The sequence below is a fragment of the Nannobrachium achirus genome (assembly GCF_963921795.1).
Source record: "Nannobrachium achirus genome assembly, chromosome: 11".
Taxonomy (NCBI): domain Eukaryota; kingdom Metazoa; phylum Chordata; class Actinopteri; order Myctophiformes; family Myctophidae; genus Nannobrachium; species Nannobrachium achirus.
The window spans coordinates 29,533,009-29,552,482 of record NC_137820.1 but is presented as its reverse complement, the minus strand read 5'-3'; the positions used below and the strand labels follow the sequence as shown (position 1 = coordinate 29,552,482).

The 19,474-nt window shown below is 41.0% G+C and overlaps 2 protein-coding genes across 2 annotated transcripts; one reads left to right on the top strand and one right to left on the bottom strand.

The window, feature by feature from the left end:
- The first annotated feature begins 805 nt into the window (after positions 1-805).
- tmem17 (transmembrane protein 17) lies at positions 806-2,635 on the top strand. The gene is made up of 5 exons (XM_080737724.1): positions 806-951; positions 1,172-1,266; positions 1,883-1,996; positions 2,169-2,312; positions 2,512-2,635. Exons 1-5 carry the CDS (start codon positions 834-836, stop codon positions 2,587-2,589), a joined length of 549 nt encoding a protein of 182 aa, XP_080593850.1. The 5' UTR covers positions 806-833; the 3' UTR covers positions 2,590-2,635.
- A 1,474-nt stretch (positions 2,636-4,109) lies between these two features.
- On the bottom strand, positions 4,110-17,362 carry agbl2 (AGBL carboxypeptidase 2; the record flags this gene model as incomplete). The annotated part of the gene is made up of 19 exons (XM_080736990.1): positions 4,110-4,206; positions 5,163-5,199; positions 6,350-6,446; positions 6,706-6,864; positions 7,047-7,127; positions 7,216-7,323; positions 7,543-7,621; positions 7,864-7,976; positions 8,407-8,507; positions 9,046-9,172; positions 10,818-10,977; positions 11,674-11,816; positions 12,619-12,797; positions 13,188-13,419; positions 14,158-14,413; positions 15,075-15,225; positions 15,458-15,565; positions 16,211-16,396; positions 17,266-17,362. The coding sequence occupies 19 exons, from the start codon at positions 17,360-17,362 to the stop codon at positions 4,110-4,112; spliced, it is 2,511 nt and encodes an 836-aa protein (XP_080593116.1).
- Between the last annotated feature and the right edge of the window lie 2,112 nt (positions 17,363-19,474).

Here is a 19,474-nt window from a genome sequence, read left to right as displayed (position 1 = left end):
ATTCAATGTTAGCACCGCTCAATAATTTTTTATGACGTAATTTAGGCGGCCTAAACGCGTTCTAAATCAGAGTTAACCAATCGGGTGCCTATGTGACTATGACATCATGGACAGATCAACAGAATCGAAGTGTTTCATTGGTCTAGCGGACTCATGTCATCATCATTTGTGACATCATTTGTGACATCATTTTTTCTAAGCGGTCTATAGGAGCGGTTAGCACCGCTCAAAAATAATGAACAAATGAAAGAACAAAAAAAAAAGAAAACAGTAAGTCTAAACAAACAGTATAGGGCAGGGGAGGGTAGGGCTCCTGCCTGTAAGTGTTTTTTCAGGGCAATTTTAAAGGATGCTAGGGATCCACACTCCTTTATGGCCTTCAGGACAGCTACAAAAGTATAATGAAATAGTAAAAAAAAAAAAAAAAAAAAAATTCACTCCAAACCCCAGGCAGCTACTTCCAGAAAGCTGTACAAATAACTCAAGGACACATGCAAATATATAGTGACAGAAACAACTGTCCCTATTATATAGTGTCTATAAAATAGACACTATCTATGTCTTACGACACTTCAGTCCAAAATACAGATATTCAATCACTGCGGTCAGAGACTGCAGTACTATTAAGCATAGAGCTATTAACACTGCTGTCCTTATACTTTCTCTTTAACCTCGCATCACCAGGCTTTCCGCTACTTTCTCTTATGTTGGTGGACATGCGAGATTTCAGCTGAACGCGAGATTTCTTTGGTAACCAAGGAAACCATGGGCAGTTGTTTGTCTTTTCCATTGTAGGTCCGTGGCTCGTCGTGATGATGTTTCTGCAGACATGAATGATGGACCTGCCGCAGCCGATCAGGAGACGCCTTGGAGATTTCTCTCGAAATGTGTTTGTTGATCAGAGTCGCAAGGAACTTAGTCCAGAAGACCACGCCAAATACCTGGGCTGCAGTGAGTTCAAATTCAGTGCTGCTACAAGCTATTGCTAACTCGTTTCTGTATGGGAGAACAGCTGCCGAGCACAAACTGTGACGCTATTTGTTACTACTATTCTTAACCAGCATGTACTGATTGCACGTTTCACCCGTTTGATTTCTTTTGTGATAATTCGTTTCCAGTGTAATGGCTAACTATCCAGGCTTATATAAATGTATTCTTTTTTTGTGCCCAGTTGTGTCCAGTTTACCACTCCAGATGTCGCTGTACTTCAACACATGGTTCTTCCCCTTGTGGTGGGTCAGTGAAATTGTAATGCTGCATCTCAAGGTGAGAGAGATAAGACAGACAGAGGTCTTCAACAGGGGGTACGCGAAATAATTTCTTGATTAAACTTTTTTTTATATGCCCTGGGATCATGATTCTGTCTATTTTGAATAGCTTGTATACATGATTACTGTGCAATTGACAGATTGTTGATAGTATTGATATTGGTTCTCAGTTACTAAGTGGTATGTTTAGAAATGGTAGTGGTATGGCCACCCTGCTCGCTGTACCTTTTACATGTACTTAACTGTATGTTTGAAATAAAATAAAACATGTTGTAGCCCCACCCTACGAGGCCTGAAAACTTTGTAGGAGTTGGTTCAGTATGTTGATATTATAATGCCAGAGAATGGAAACCTTCTGCCAACTGTTCCTTGTTATCAAATAAGCTTCAGGACAACCCTTTGTTATTTCGATCTGTCAAAATATTGAAGAGACATGACAAAGGTAATCTGGAAACCCATTTAGTTAACAGGCAGTACATAGTGGATTAAGTAGGATTTGTAATCCCAACTCGCTAAATAATGTGTATATTTAAAGTGCAGACACTGTGCTCATTTCCTACATGCTTTGCAGCTATTATGTTTCAGTTATGAATAATTGTGCTAATTTCCTCCAGTATCCTGCCCTGCCAGACTACTACAAGTTCATCCTTGTTACTGTTCTCATCCTAATGACCCTGATCGAGGCCATCAGACTCTACCTTGGTTATGCTGGGAATTTGCAAGAAAAGGTTGGATGATATACACATGCAGTATCAGTATGGACACAGAGTTCTCTGCTTTTACCTTTCTGTTGTGATATTGGTCAACCTAACACTCAGAATCTGAGTGGGCAGAGCATGTAAAGCTTACATGAGGGTTTTATGTTGGTATCTAATCTTAATGTGTTTGTATTGATTGAAGGTCCCAGAGCTAGCAGGTTTCTGGCTGCTGACTCTTCTGCTGCAGTTTCCATTGATCCTGTTCCAGCTTTTCAACGAGGCCATCCTCGTCCAGCCCCTGGAGAGAGGCGTGCACATCGTTCTTGCCCTGTTCATACTCACAGAGGTGAATTATATAACACAATATAACACATGAAATACACCCCCTAGTCTAATTTAAGCTCCATCCCACAACGACGTAATGGTGTGCGTGGGAAAAAATAATGCTCTTTTGTGTAAATTAGGCTTTAGTTAAATGTTATCGTCTCTATCTTTTTGTTTGGGAATTTAGATAATGTTATAATTGTGTTCTCCCGTTCCCCCAGGCCCTCTTTGGCTTTGTGGCGTTGCGAGAGATGGTCAGACAAACAGAAAGCCAATTTCATCTAAGACAGTTTGACTAAGCTCTGAGCCCTGGACTTCCCGGTTGAGCTGACACCCTTGGCCCAGTCTTCACTTCACTGATACACTAACCAATTAAGACCTGGAATTGTGTCATGTTAGATTTTAACCACTTTAACCATTATTTCATGCTACTATATCAAAAATAGCAGATATACAAGCCCACAGTGCGGCACTGAGTGCTGCGCTGCGAGCTTGTAGATCTGCTATTTTTGAAAAATCATGAATCATTTGTGCAAATCTTTTTTAATGTGAACATTTGTAACTCAAATATTTGCTTCTGGGGGGGGTCCCTGATACATAATATTTGAGATGGGGGTTGACATGAAACGGTGTGAGAACCACTGATGTAGAAAATGTGTTTTTCTAAAACCTTAGAAGCATTTAGAAGACATTTATAGAATCGTGTCAAAAATATTCAAAGACTTGCGCAAATGTTCAAGATGTTTAAAAAATAGCAGATCTACAAGCTCGCAGCACTCCGCACTGTGAGCTTGTATATCTGCTATTTTTCAATGGTTAAAGCATAAAATAACGGTTAAACTAATAATTTCAGGAGCGTGTCGCTGTTACTACATGTCATCTGTTCGACACCCGACTCTAACCCTCACCTTAACCTCCGTGGAGTGAGTCGCTAACCCTCCGGTCGAAATGATGGGCGTTCGCAAAAGCGAGATTTCCCCATAATTTCATCCCGCTGACAGCAAAGCTTTCCATAACCAACATGTCATTTGTACTAAATCCAAGTAATATTTACCACAATGAGCTGTAAAACTTTGCACAGTTTTGTTTTTTAAACTTTTATAACGTTTGTGTTTTTCTACAGTTGTGAATAAATAAAATGTACATAGCATGTGTAAACGTGTGATAAATTAAAGAGGATGGTTTGGCTGTAATATCGAAGTTGAGCAAAAATTAACGAACATCGAGTTACAAAAACTAGTTTCATCTTCAGGTCCATGAAATAAATAAATCACAAAATCATCAGTGCAAAATAGATGGTCCCATGGCACTATGTGACATTGCACTGTGCATTAGGCCGACAGTATATGCTGTTCCACACTCACAGTGGATATTCCCTGCCAAAATAAGTCTGTTCTCTAGCATGTAGCATGCACAACATGCACATGGTTTGAATTACCATCCAGAAGTAGGGATGGGACGATATGAAAATGTCATGTCACGATTATTGTAACCAACGAAATTGCGATTTACGATATTGTCGCAATAATCAAAATATCCCCAACATCCATTATCCTGGGGTGGAGTTTTTGGGGAAAGGGATTTGGTAGAAGAAAAGAGAGACTGTAAACAGGTACGTTTTACCAATTATAGAGGGTTTAAATGGTATTGGATATGCAGCTCAGCAAATAAAAGATGAATCGATCCCAGGGCATGACGGAGGATACATTCACAATGAATTTAAATCTCCTAGATCCAATTATTGTGAGTGTTTTTTTATCACAATAAACGATAATAGCGATTATCGTCCCATCCCTACATTAGAATAAAAAAAGAAAACCTATGGGACGCTTTTCAGCTCAAAGAGGATGTGCCATGCAGTGGGGCAGATCCTGAGGGTCTCCCCTCCAGAGGTGTCAGCTTCTGGTTTCCTCTCCCTGTGTGAGAAGAGCTCGCGCCCTCAACCAGACTGAGGTTTTGAAGCCTATGGAAAGTGTCATCCTGGGACGGAGGACGATCCAACTGGAAGAGGCCTGAAGTCTTAGAAAAAGTGGTTAAAACGTCCATTTCCAATGTGTCTTGCTCTTTTACGGTCTCCTTGGATAATCTGAAATGATAGAAACGGTTGGCAGAGAAGACTATTAATTAATGCCATGAAACAAAGCAAAATCCATACAGCAACTAGCCTAATTAGCCCATGTCAGAGATCTTTAAAATCAATCCTGTCACTCGCAGTCTTTGAACAGGGCTTCTCTTGAACCATGATTGAGCAACAGAGAAAGCTCAATAGTGACATGATATAGGAACATTGAGTTACAAACCAAGTCAGAGATGTATTATTTCCCACACACCTTTTCCCTCTGATATCTGTGCTCCTCAGTCTGTGCGAGTATGCATTTCCATCAGGTTCACTTTTGTAAAGTGGGTTCTTAAGGACAGGTGCTCTCTGGTCCCATCCACTAATGGGAATATTGTCCAACAGTGACACACCAACTAAATAAACATAGAAATTAATTAAAGAGTAGGTTAGATGTGTTACATAGTAAAAGTACACAGTTAAGCTATTGTTTAATTTGTTATATGTTAGAAATGTCAGTGTCACCTCCAATTCCATCTTTTTCCTGTATCATCTGCCTGTACTTGATGGAGTTTGTCTGGGAGGTGTCAGAGACCCAAGCAGCATTTCTGTCTACATGAGGCTGCTCAGGGCTACACTTGGCAGGGCAGGTTGATGCTATGCTGGGTTCCAATACCCTTGATGGAACAATCTCTGGAACTACCTTGTACTGCAAGCCTGGGGGAGACCTATGATCAGAAATATACAACTTGTTGAACGATTCACCCGAGTTAAGCCGTGTCATCTTTCAATGGAATGCTACATTATGATGATTACCTGTATGCAGTGATGAGCGGCGAATCCGTTAACCTTCCTGAAATGGGGAGAGGAGTTTGAAGATCAGACAGCTACGAGGCAATATAAATATTGGGTCTTCAACGAGGAAAACAAGAAAATCCCAATGTGTTGTTGGCACTGACCTCTCAAGCCTTTGTGACAGACAACTGGGAGAGGATAGAAGGCCCCTGTTGGAGGTGGAAGCAGGGCATGCAGATGCAGCAGCTGAGTAGAATATTTACACCTTCCTCTCTCCTCCTCTGTTTCCTCTGTGAAGACCAAATGCAGGCAAACTGAAACTGACTGACTTTCCCCTATTATCAAGAGTCCTAAATTATGACCAATGTAGTGCATACTCAAGCTCTGTCATTGTATATACCAGTCCCTGCCGGTGTTTATTGTCACATGAACGTACTGTACGGTACAATAGTGAACGTCTTACACTTTAAGCTTCCTCACAATTATACACAGGCACAGAAACATGACAAAGTAAGTGATTGTAGAGATACCGTATGAGCCATTATTTGACATTTTCTAACAACATCAGTGTCACCCATTATATGCTGCCGATGTGTCCAGATTTTTAACTACTTTCAACATGGTGTCCCTATTTTGGGCATGTCATTATAGATGAAAATGTTCCAAAGTCTGCTATTCATTCACTTTCTATTTTTGAAAAACATTGGTAGTTGGTGGTGTAGGACTCTCCAAAAATATGATATCGGCAGGGCTCTGGTAAAGACCACATTTAGACACTATTAATCATTCTGTGCTAAATGCCCAAATGGCTCCAAGGTAGCTGTGCCACGGTTTTGTATGTTTTTCTTTATTGCGCAATCAAAAAAAAAGTTTTTTTTTTATATATTTATTTCCCCCCACAGAAACAGACACAGCTGTTGTGATTCAGTGGCAAAAAGAATTTTGTCAATCAGACAAATGGTTCCAGAGATAGAGCTGTTTGAATGAAAAAAAGTGTCCATCCACTAGAATGAACACACATTTTCTCAATCAGCTAAACGAGGGAGCCAACACACAAACAGAGAAAAGCATCTCTCTGATCCCAGATCATTTTGACATCTTTAAAAAAAAAATGAAAAAAAATTATTATTATTTTTTTTATACAAAAAACTCAAAAGACGTCAATGGCACAGAATGAGTGTTTTATACTGACTCTGTTCTACTTTTACCTGGCTGGGAGAGCTTGGTCAGGGACAGTCTGAGTTGAGGGTACGCTTTGGTCCTGTGATGCCGGTATGAAGCCCTCATAGCTTCCAGGCATTTATTCTAAAACAGAGTAAGTGCAAAGCTTGAGTTATATTTTCAATACACCACACACCGGCACTCAACTATGTATAACTCCTAAAGCAACCAAGGGTAAAAAAAAGGACAGCACATGCTTTTAAAATCACTGAATAACAGAATGACTACAGCGGGTATGAACTGTACATGTGTCCATTTTTACACAAATGAAATGAGCACTCCTGATTTTACTGTGTGTGAACACTTTCGTTTGTTTCAATAATATCTTAATTAGAGACCCTACCCCCGATGTGAAAGGATGCAGAGATGATTCTTTAACCTTAACAGGCTCCTGGTCCTGCCTCAGGGTCACATGGCTGATGAGTCTGGGGCCAGAGGCTGAACGAGGAAGAGGAAGCTCAGGTTTTCTCATCAGACTGTCCACCTTTGCACTGCAGGGGACCTTGCAGGGAGCATAAAGTGGAAATAAAATATTAAAAAATAGCAGATCTACAAGCTCATGATGTGTCATATTATGACATATCGTGAGCTTGTAGACTGGTATTTTTTAATACGGCGGTTAAATAAAGTTCACTTTATGTGTATTTTATATTTATTTGTTTGCTTATAGGGTTAATGTCATACCTTCTTTCTCTTCCTATTTTTCAGTAATGTCTTTTGGATCCTCATTTTAACAATCTCGTCTTCGCTGAGCAGAATGGGCTCCTGCAAAGACCAAAACAACGATAACCTCTTTTCAGATCACAAAAATAAAATGCTTCAAAGTGTGCGTGGTGTTTTTGGAGCGTCTTACAATGTTTCTGATGCTACTGTGCTGGACAGTGGGCTCTGTGTTGTTCTCGATCCGCTCCTGTCGCAGTCGGTTCCTCTCTTTACGAGTTCTCAGGTGTTTCTTCTTTTTAATGGGACTTCTCTGGAGAGAGGAACAGCAGCATGAGGGGAACCCCACCAGCAGTATTGAATGAACTTGTAGAAAGAATACGTGTCTTGAAGCTTAATGCTTTTGTATTTCAATGACCACTTATTAATCCAAAAGGAATATTTATCTGGTGTAGAATGATAAACTGCTCATATATTGACATCTGACGGATTCCACACGAGTCTGGTCCAAAGGCCATACCTGTGTATGGATAGCATTTGCTTGGTTCAGTAAATGTACTGGCAGTCCATCAGAATCTGTACTGTTTGAACCACTGGTGCTGTAAAGACAGGGGAGGGGGGGAATCACATTTAAGGTGAATGACATTAAGGTGCATTAACGTGCACAGAAGAATCCATGGCAATCAATCCTGTAATTTTATAGTGTTTATTGGGAGTGTTAAATGGACTGACATAGCCATCCTTGGTGCCTCGCCGCGAATGTTGTGTGTTGCGTGGTAAACTACATACCAGAGGTGAAAGTGTTGTGTCACATGATAAAAGGCATTAAAAAGGTAAAGACCTGGACTCCAGATCAGAGATAGAGATGTTGCAGTCAGCGCCCAGATCTTTGCCAAGCCTCTTTTTGACCTCCTGTTTCAGCAACGCTGACAACTCAGTCAGACAGTATGCAGTCTAACACAAACACAAACATACGGAGAAAGAGAAAAGTGATAAACAAGCATATAATAATACAATTACAAAAATGACAGTACTCAAATAAATGTATTTGCTCTAAAGTCAGCAAAAAGAGAAACAGGTATGTATTGGGCCACGTTATAATAATATTGTATAATATGAATTAATAATATTATAATAATGATGGTGGCTGCAAATAATACATTTGAAACCAGATCAGACCCTAGCGTCCCTATTCTGGGGATGAACATTCGGCAAAAATAGCAGGTGTACAAGCTCGCAACGCGATGCACTGTGAGTTTGTAGATCTGCTATTTGTGCCAAAGATATCTATATACTGTTGAGGAATAAAGTAGGGAGCTGGTATACAGAAGCACCCTGGGGGACTCCGGTCAACTAAGTCTATAGGGTTTAAGAGTTTTATCACCTTTGTGGGATCGGGGTCGCAGTAGTCCAGCAGAGTGTCACAGAAATAGTAGCCCAGGGACTTAAGGTCTTGTGTTGTGAAATGAGTTCCGTTCCTATTACCTGGAGATACAAATACATCAAGGTCGATGATTGCATTAGGTCAGGGGTCTTCAACAGGGGGTCCGGGACCCCTAGGGGGTCCTCAGAGTTACTACAGGGGGTCCTCCAAATCTTTGTATGATTGAAACTTTTTTCCTCCTTTTTTATATTAACCACTTGAACCAGAGTGTCCATATTCTGAGAACTTTAGCCAAAAATAGCAGATCTACAAGCTCACAACGCCTCGCGCTGCGAGGCGTTGTGAGCTTGTAGATCGGCTATTTTCGGCAAAGAGTTTGGTGTAGAGGGGAAAAAGAGCAGACTAAGTACAGAGTGAAAAGTTCAAGTTTATTAAGTATTGGCGGTTCAAGTGGTTAAATATCTGAAAACAAACTATATGCAATGTATGAACAGGTTGCGGGGGTCCCTGCTTCATCTCTCTCTCAACTAAGGGGTCCTTGGCCCGAAAACGTTAAAGACCCCTGCATTAGGTTGATGAAATCGCTAAACGCACACTCTCACATAGGCACAGCATGTCACAGTCAGAGCTCAAACACACCCAGAGTGGAGCCTCCAAAGGTGGACTCCATAGTGTAGCTGTTTCTGATGCCCAGACGCCACATGACGATGCGCCCCGTCCCCTCTTTGCTCTTCTGCACTCTGAATTTGCAGCTCCTGAATGAGAACTGAGGAGGGACACGTGATATTTGATATCTGTAATATGCAGCACTGTATACGAATCAATAAAGAAGCTGGGTGTAATGATACGATTGTGAAATACAAGCTATAATGCTATTATGTTCACTGAGACAATCCAACGCTTGATGCTGAGGGCCAAGCAGGGAGGCATAGGGTACAATTTCTATAGTCTTTTGTTATGACTCTGATGGGAACTGGCCCTGCCTCTCAGGGTGGACACTATAACCACAAGGCCACTAAGCTAGTCGTTAACATTATGTCATGCATGCAGTGGTGGAAAAAGTACTTACATTCTTTTCTTAAAGTTGTACCATGTAACTTTTTTTATAAAACAAATCTTAAAATTGTCCTAGCTGTTAAATCGCTAAAGTTTTAGAACACCCACTCCGTTATTTTCAGCTTCTGAAGCCTTCTCTTTATATGTTTTCTATGATCCTGGCCGTGGACCGGATTTCGCGCAAAATTGACGTAATCTGCATCATCTGTATACGTTGTGTATACGTTGCCCAATCACATCGCCGATCATGCACACATGGTACACTACCGGCCAATCACAGCGCATCTTGAAGTGGGGTCGCCATATTTGTAGTCGCCCGTGTGTCTCTTTACTCAAAAGGTAATCTCGCCTACCAGGCAGGGTGAAGTAGTCCGTTTCTCTGGAATGCCTGAACGCACAGGAACCAGGGACCCCTCCAAAGATAGCTCTCGGCGTTGTGGAGGCAGACGCGGGGGTGTGAAGGTACGAAAAACGGGCGAAAGACGCGAACGCGACCGCGGTTTGCTATAGGGCTACTGACCACTAGTTGAGAATCTTACACAGTATAGCTTTAAATAAATGTATAAATACTGCAATGTAGAAATACTCTGTTACAAGTAGAAGTCTTGTATTCAAATATATTGATTATTGGTATCAAAATGCACTTAAAGTACCAAAAGTAAAAGTGCTCATTGTGCAGAATGTCCCATTTCGAGTTTTCAAATGTACAAAAATCTTTTGAAAATAGCAGGTCGACAAGCTCACAATGCATCGCATAGTGACACATTGTGAGCTTCTAGATTCAGCTATTTTCAAATGGCTGAAATGTATAGGGCTGAAGTGGTTCACGTATGTTTTGAAATGATAATCCAAATCTACAAAGTAACTAGTAACAAAAGTTTTCAAATAACTTTAGAAGTACAATATTTGGTTCCGAGATGTAGTGGAGTAGACGTAAAAGTATTTGTAAATTTAAAATACTCAAGTAAAGTACAAATACCTCAACATTTAACCTAAGTACAGCAATGTACTTACAGTATTTTCCGGACTATAAGGCACACCGGACTATAAGGCGCACTGTCAATGAATGGTCTATTTTTGAACTGTTTTCATATATAAGGCGCACCGGACTATAGGGCGCACATAATAGACGCTACCGTTGCGTTATGCATCCAACAGAAGGAGCTGTGCTAAAGGGAATGTCAATGAATGATCCATATATAAGGCGCACTGGACTATAAGGCGCACTGTAGTTTTTTGAGAAAATTAAAGGCTTTTAAGTGCGCCTTATAGTCCGGACAATACGGGTAGTTACTTTCCACCACTGCACGCATGGTCCTATAAATATGACTATAAGAATCCCTCATCATGTCTACCTTGTCGTTGGCATTCTTGCTCATCATTAGCGGGAACACTCTCTCGTGGAGCTGCGGCGTGGCATCGTCACGGTTGTTGCAGCCATACATGAATACATTATTTTTGCGGCTGTGACCATGGAAGTCACAGTAAAGGGCCACTTCCCTCTCAGCCATCAGTCTGAAAGAAAGCATGAGAACAGCAGGACGCGAGTCACTCTTGTGCGGTTGAGTTTTGTTCACAGTTGCTCAATATCCCACTCCCAATGTTCAGGAGATGTGACATGTGGTAGTGTACAGTACGTGTGTGAAGTGAAATAGACACAGAGCGTGTGTGTGTGTGTGTTAGGGCATTAACGACTTGTGATTTTTGCAAGTCGACTCGACTCAGTAAAAAGTTGAGTTGAAGTCGACTTTATCATTTGATGACGTCATCACATCACACACGACCCCCCAATTATTTTGGGGGGTCCCCAGATGATTAACTTAATGTGCAACATTGTTTTCTTACTCAACTGTAAACAAACCACATAAAGTTTAAGTGTATAGAGGGTATCTTCACATTTCTAAAGTGCCAATTTAAGGACTTTTAATACCTCTAAAATGGCAAATTAAACATTGTCCAAATTGTCAAATATTTAGAGGCAGAAATTTTGAAAATAGCAGATCTACATGCTCACAACGCCTCGCATCGCGAGGCGTTGTGAGCATGTAGATCTGCTATTTTCACAATAGAAAGTTTCGACTTTCTCTGGTGGAAGTCGACTTGTGTAATGAAGTCGACTGAGTCGACTTGTCGACTTTTTCGTTAATGCCCTAGTATGTGTGTGTGTGTGTGTGTGTCTGTGTAGTTGCATGTGGACACATTCTGTCTTACCTTTTCACCATGCTCCTCATGTGCCAGACACAGGGAAAGGATTCCCTGAGCATTGTCCTGTAGTTCCTGTTGAGGTCCCTGCCAGCCAGAGAGCATCGATAGTTCCCCACCACCACACCGTCTGGGTTCAACATCGGTACAACCTGCATCACATCAAGAAAAAGCAGAAAGTTAAAAAAAAAAAAAAAAAAAAAAAAGAAGTTGTTGACGCTAGCCTAGTTTGGTGTGCTACAGTTTGTAGACTTTGTAGACAAAGAAAGCATGAGAACAGCAGGACGCGAGTCTTGGGTTGCCAGAGATCTTTGCCAAACTATGTCTGGTGAGTTCAAAATCCAAGGTAATTGCTAAAGTAGCAAAGTGAACAGTCGCTAACAAACCTACACATGCTGCTTTCTTTGGAAACAAACCAATAATATCACCACCTCAATATGAAGAACATTGGATTGGTTCAACAGTGCAATCGCTAATTTCTTCCTCACAGTTTTAGCAACGAAAGCTGGGAGATTGTCACCAGTCTCTATTTGAGCGAAGCATTTAGACTTTAAATAAGTATTGATATCTGCAAGTTAAGTCAGCCTCAAAATCTGACTTAACTTGCACATTTCAATAAGTTTTTCCCCATAGGATTTTCAATCTATGCAGAAAATGTAGTCTGTAGTTAACATAAGTCTAGAAGACTTCCACTTTTAGCACTATAACATAAATGATATGCATATATATACATGTAATATCTCAACATTTAATTTTTGTTTTTATAAACAAAAACGTGTTTTGGAACAGAGCAAAATGTAATACTTAAACCCCAATGCAAAAGTTACACTGAAAATATCTGAAGGGAACCCACGGGGAGGTAACTTTGGGTTTGGGCCCTCAGCTGTCAAAATAACATATAGTTGCAGCCCTACTCATGACAGTAAGGTGACGATGAGCCCTCCTCATCGTCACCTTAAAAACAAAAGTGTCCCTGAGGAGCTGAGCGTCGTCCGAGTCCCCGAGCAGGAAATCCAAGAATCCCTCCATTATCCAGGAGCTGTTGGTTTCTCCCGGGTGCACCCTGGCCGTCACCACCACAGCCTTCTTCCTCCTGCTCTCTGCCCTGCTGCCAGCACCACCCCCAGGTAGGCCTGTCACGACAATGACATTTTATGTGACGATTAATTGTCACACAAATAATTGTGATTGACGATTTAATTGTGTTTTTGCGGTTGACAATTGCATTTCTGTTTAGCTTTTAGGCAACAAAGTTGTACATGGCAGATATGACACACATATATAAATATACAAAGAAATATTTGACAACTTTATACTTTAAAAATAACTTTCATAGTGGAAATAGCCGATCTACAAGCTCACAACACGTCGCTTGTAGATCTGCTATTTCCACTTCTTTTTGAAAAACATTTTAAACTATATGAACATTTCTCAACATGGACGATGACGATTATGACAAAATAATTGTGATTACCTCAAATAATTGCAATTAGACGATTATGTAATAATTGTGACAGGCCTACCCCCAGGGGATGTCACCGTCAGCACATACACCATGTTGCCCGCCAGGCTGCGGCACAGCACCCGCACTTTGCAGTAGGCTGCGACGGCCCGGTCGGCTGTGACGCGGCTGAGGTAGCACTGCAGCCGCGAGTAGGTGTAAGGATAGCAGTGAGCCAGATAGCAGGTGTCAGAGTCATAAGGGAAGTGGCAAGTCCACGTCAGTGAATACAGGGTATTGTTGTCTTCTTTACCCTGAAAGGAGAAATGACAGACTGAGTGGAACATGTGACCTACAGTATGTAATATTGTATTCACTCCTGATTTTGCACACACAGTCATCTTGTCATTCTGTCATTCTGCTACATGTATTCTTCACGATATTGTTTTCAAAGTCGTGTTTATTTGCATTCAATCATTGTGGCATTTTATCGCTTTATCCTACTGCACACTTTCACCCAACCATCTGATGACTTGGTTTATGTGCACTTAGCACCAGCTATAACATTCCCAAGTCCATCTTCACCTTCACATGTCAAGTCTTGACACAGACGCACAATCCACAATAACTGCCAATAGGCTCTGTGAAAGTGTGCATAACTGTAGTCCTGGGTTTCCTTACAGAAGGTGGCATACCTGTTTCCTGTTCCAGTTAATTTATCCATAGCTTGATTTGATTGACTCAGCAGCAGATTTGAACCGTAAATACGTATTACAGTCATATGTGTTTCTGGTTAAAATCTGCATTCAATCAAACAACAGCAAACAAATATTTCACTCTTGTAATCCAACAATATCACTCGAAGCTTATTGCTTTTTAGAAAGACTTTTAGTCCATTTCTGGAAATCTGTCAGAAGACCGGGTGAAATTTGAGTGCGCACTCAACTCTCAATCTAGCTAAATCGTAAAGGTAAGTCAAGTAACTACTCTACTTTTGAACATTCAAGCTAAGTGTCCACTTGAGACTTGACATGCTCATTATACATACCCACCTGGCTACAGTTTCGATAATATCTGATATTAGATCCGATCCGGTGCCACCCGACACCTCTCTCCTTGCCAGCCCTCTCGGAATAGAGGAGTGGTTTCAAACCCAAAGAGTACAGGCTGTGACACTTCATCAGGTTGATGATGGTGAAGCGATATGTCGTGTCAGCCTTCATGTTCCTGACCCTGAAGTAAAACCACTGCGTGTGCTTGTTGGTGTACGTATCCGTGCGCAGAGTGAGCTCGTAGTCATGGACGCCACTGGGAAGGGGTGAGATGAGGATGAATTACTGGGCAGTGATATGATAATGATATGATATAGCACTTTATTGTCAGTTCACACTAGGGCATTCACGAATGGTGATTTTTAGTATTCGAATTATTCGACCTCAAAGTATTCGAATAGTCGAATATTCGACAGGACTGGCCAAACTGTCAAATATTAAGTAAGCAAGAGGCGGACATTGTGAAAATAGCCAATCTACATGCTCACAATGCCTCGCAAACGCGTGGCGTTGTGAGCATGTAGATCTGCCATTTTCACAATATTTATCTGTGGAATCGAGTCACATTAAATGTAATATCTACAATTCCAAGTGCTTGTCAGGGTGGGGGTCCCCAGTTCATATATGTTTATTTTGGGGGTCACAGCCTAAAAGGTTTTGAGAACCCCTGGTATAAAGCATTAACAAATTCATCCACCAGGGACATTGACAAAAAAAAAAGAAAATAAAGAATATTCGACTTCGGTGGACAACGTCGAATAGTGACTTTGATATTCGAATATTCGAATAATTGGTGAATGCCCTAATTCACACTGATTTTTCTTTTTTTTTTATGAGTCAAAGAATCAAAGAACAAACAAGATAGCTCAGGAGCTGAAACAGCAAACATCAGGGGAGTTAAGGCTCTACAGACTCACACTTGCGTGGCCTTCTGCAGGTTTCCACTCTCAAATCGTGACTCAAATTCTAGCGTGGGTTCCCCCTGACGTATGGCACAAGAGATGACGCTCTTAATTGGCCTTCTGCTTCCGCCAACACGAGAGCGGGTGAAATAGGGGGTCTTGGTGGCTTAATGAGTGACAGAGAAAGAAAAGGGATGAATTTAGTTAGTGAAGTTAGGTGTACAACAGTTAATCAAACTAATCGATTTAAGCAAAAAATATTGATTAATTGCATAGTATAAAAATGGACCATGATGTCCAATATGGCTGCAATAGTTAACCACTTTCAACCTGGCATCTCTATTATGGGCATCTCTATATAGGGTAGCAGGGTTATACTGAACATATAACAGGCTTACTTGGGTCAATGCAGTATACCACCTTCCCCTTCTCCTCTCCCACTGGTAGGGGCGTCCTCTCATGTCCTGTTAACTGGTAAAATGACTCAGGACCTGGTGGCTCCCATTCTGGGACACAATCACAATGGAACTAAGTGCCCCTTTCTTTTTCCATGCACCATATAATCAAAACTGCACCAATCTCAGAAAACTATATAGGGATAGGGAATTGGGATAGGCCTACTGGGCTGCAAGTAGTTAAGGTTAGTCACTATGCCCTGTGCATAAGACAAGTAATGATAATGATAATAAACTATTTTATATAGCGCTTTTTAAAACAGAGTTACAGAGCACACTACTATGTTGTGCAGGGGTTCCCAAACCGTTTTGTACGGAGCCCTGGAGTGGACATTCAGGGGTTAAAAAAAAAAAGCAATTTTTTTTTTACCCCTGAAAGTCCACTCCAGGGCTCAGTAGTTTTGCCTCAGGGCACCCCATAAATATTTTTTTAATCCGAGGCACCCCTACATTATAATTTTCACTCCTAGCACCTTATATTTATAGCATATCGTCGTTGTCGGGTGGAAACCTTGCATGTCCAAAACCGTTCGTTTTGTATTTATCATCTTTAAAATGTACTAAACTAGTGAAAACAGCAGATCTACAAGCACACAACGCCTCGCATCGTGAGGCGTTGTGTGCTTGTAGATCGGCTGTTTTCACTGGTTTTGTGCGACAAGTGTGTTTTTAAAAGTGATTTAAAAGAGAACACACCTATGTGATGGATGACATCTTTGATCACCTCAAACTCTATGGGCCAACGGACTCCCTGGAATGGGCAGGAGGCGGAGGGGAAGTTGAACAGGTTCAGCGGCTCCCTGAGCCTGGGCACGGGCCGCTCGCCATCGAAGTCTACCACCAGCTGTGTGGACCTCATAACATGGCCCACGTGTATGGACACTGCATGGGAACATGGGACACATTAGTTGGCCCTACCAAATTGGCGAGGGCCAGGTCATTGTTTCCTTAATTAATCCCCTCACCTTGTTTCAAATTACAACAGTGTCTATTCATCAAAGGTATTACAGTAAAGCTGATCACATTAATTAACTTGATTACAAGCAAATGTGTTCTTTAAATTATCACTTAAGCCTCAAGGATTGCTATAGTTTAAATTCATATTTGAATGAGTTTCAGTAATGTATCAATTGCAGAAGGCCAAATTTACAATTGACAACTGTGTGGTTTCGTGTCTCCATTAACAATGGTTGGTTAGATCAGTGTTTCTCAACCACTGTGCCTGGGGACCTTTGGTGGGCCTCTGAGAAGGGTTAAGTGTGCCCCTTGAAACTGCTTGAAACCCAGTATTGTATTTATCATTTTAAAAATGTTTTAAACTAGTGAAAACAGCCTATCACAAGCACACAACGCCTCGCGGTGCGAGGCGCTGTGTGCTTGTAGATCTGCTGTTTTCACTACTGTTGTGCGACAGCCTTGTATGATGAAGCAGGGCTTTACTTTGCAAAGAAACGTACAAATTTGAAACTTGGAAATACAAGGTTTCTTCACCGACAGTGACGATATTTACACCCCCGTGTTATGTTCGTGTGCCCACGGATTCTTGGGACATGAAAAGTGTGCCCATGCAGAAAATAGGTTGAGAAACACTGGGTTAGATCACAAACCATCCTTAACAACCAGTGAGGGACAGGTCCTTCCGTGTGCGCCTGCCCAGGGACACAACACACTAAAGATGCAAGGCAGCATAACAACATCAATACATAACTCAGAGCCTACACATCCAAGTTGAACATCATTATCTACTTTACATTTTCTCCTTGCTGCTAAATCATGTTCCTCATTCTCTATGTTGGAGTCACTGTCGTCGTGCATTCGAGCAGCATCCTTCCAATTCCTGTTGATCATCATAGGTCACGCACACGCACGCACACGCACACACACACACACACACACACACACACACACACACACACACACACACAAAGTGATGTGAAAGTTCAAGCTCACACACACACACACACACACACACACACACACACACACACACACACACACACCAACATCACATACCAGTATCAGACTATAGTGCCTGTATTGTATGAACATATTCTAGTGTTTCTCAAACTTTCAAATTTCAAGTTCTCCCCTTAACTCTTACAGTATACAAATGGAACCAAATAGACCTGTTACACTTCATTTGGTTCCATTTGTATACTGTTAAGCCCCTGATACACATAGCAATTTTTTAATCAGAACAATGCATCTTAATGGGAGCTGTTGCCCAAAAGACCAGTTGCCCTGTGTCTCATCATGTTGCTCGTTGATGTTGTCTGTTGATGTTGCAGAAAAAAGTGCCTGGTGTATCAGAGCCTTCTAATAGAGTTACAGACTTGTATGGGTCAATAATTTAGACCCCTCTAAAAGATCCCACAGTCCCTGACCCTGCCCTAGAATCCACTTTGAGAATCAACATACTAGAGTCCATTTTAATAGTAATTTATTCTTAGCCTACTAGGATTATGAAGTTGATGATTAGGATGAAAGGATGATCAACTTACATGTGCATGCCGAGTCCATGGTCTTGAAAATGGTGCGAGAAGAAGCTCTCCTCCTCGGTTGCCCTCTAAAAATAAAACGTTGTTACTGTCAGTGGGTTGAAAAAGGTAGACCTACTCACATTCTTTTAAAATGTGGATTTAAAAATGGATTCTTGTAAAAGTATCAATACTGCAATGTACAAGTAGAAGTCTGGAATTCAAAATGTACTTGAGCATTTTAACCATGATAGATTCATTTATTTTTAATATTTTTTTCATTGTATTTATTTTCCATTTTCCCAAGAATGATTAAAAATGAAAAAGGTTATTAAAAAAAAAACATGGCCTGCTCACATATTAGGAGGGTAGTATGTAGAATATGTAGGAGGGTGGCATTTTTAATGAATCTATCGTGAGGTTAAAATTGAGTTAGTTAAAATGGGTGTGTATGGGGGGGGGGGGGGGCGTCCTGCAGGAGGAGGGCCTGATATTCGTTTACATCAAATATCGAATCAAGCAAATTAAACTGTCCAGGTGTTCATAAAAGCCTGATTAGACAGATAAAATGACCACAAGCTTTTCTGAAAGTGAAATATCCCTTAAGTAAATGTACCACTGGTCAGTTGGTTAGGCCTACAGTTAGATCATCATATGCATGAACAAATATCTCAAGTTTTGTACCAGCATAGGCGAGCATAATTAAATTCTAATTATGTCAACAAAACTCACTGTAACAAGTTAAGATAGTAAGATACTGACCAGAATATTTGTCTTCAGTACTGGACACATACTTTCCTCCTCAGTGGGTCTGCAAGAAGAATATGTCGTGTAACGTGTAGACCTATAAATAGCTCACGTGAACGCATCATTAGGCATGTTTTATCTTGTTGTTCACATTAATTAATAATGAACGACCCATACACGTGCTTAACACACAAGCCTCTTCACCGCACGCAACGTTAACGGCGACATTAAAACGGGAACTTACCTCGTTCACGTTTTAATCATATTTTAATAAAAGGAAGAAAACATTTCGGCGCAGTTAACTTAGATTTAAACTAAATGGGGGCAACAACACAGGCTAGCAAAAATAATCTTTGGTCAACTACTACGTTGCCCAGCAACCGATACACTCAACAAGAATGTTACCATGGACGTGGAGTTGGGTGATGTGGGTGGGGCACTGCACTGGTTCCCAAACACTGGTTCGGGACCCATTTGTGGGTCGCGGACACATTTTTATGGGTCCCTTTATAATGGTTTGTTTCCTACATTTAGTTCTTAGTTATTTCAAAACCCTTTAAAAAAACATTCCCCAAAAAAGCTAAAAATGTGTGTGTGTGTGTGGGGGGGGGGGTCTAATAAAATTATGTTTTCAGTAATTTCATGAAGAAATAAAAGAAAAATCAAAGAAGTTCCATAAATTAGAAAACAAATGTTTAAGAAGTAAACCGCGATTTTGCGTCCTGGGCAAATGCCA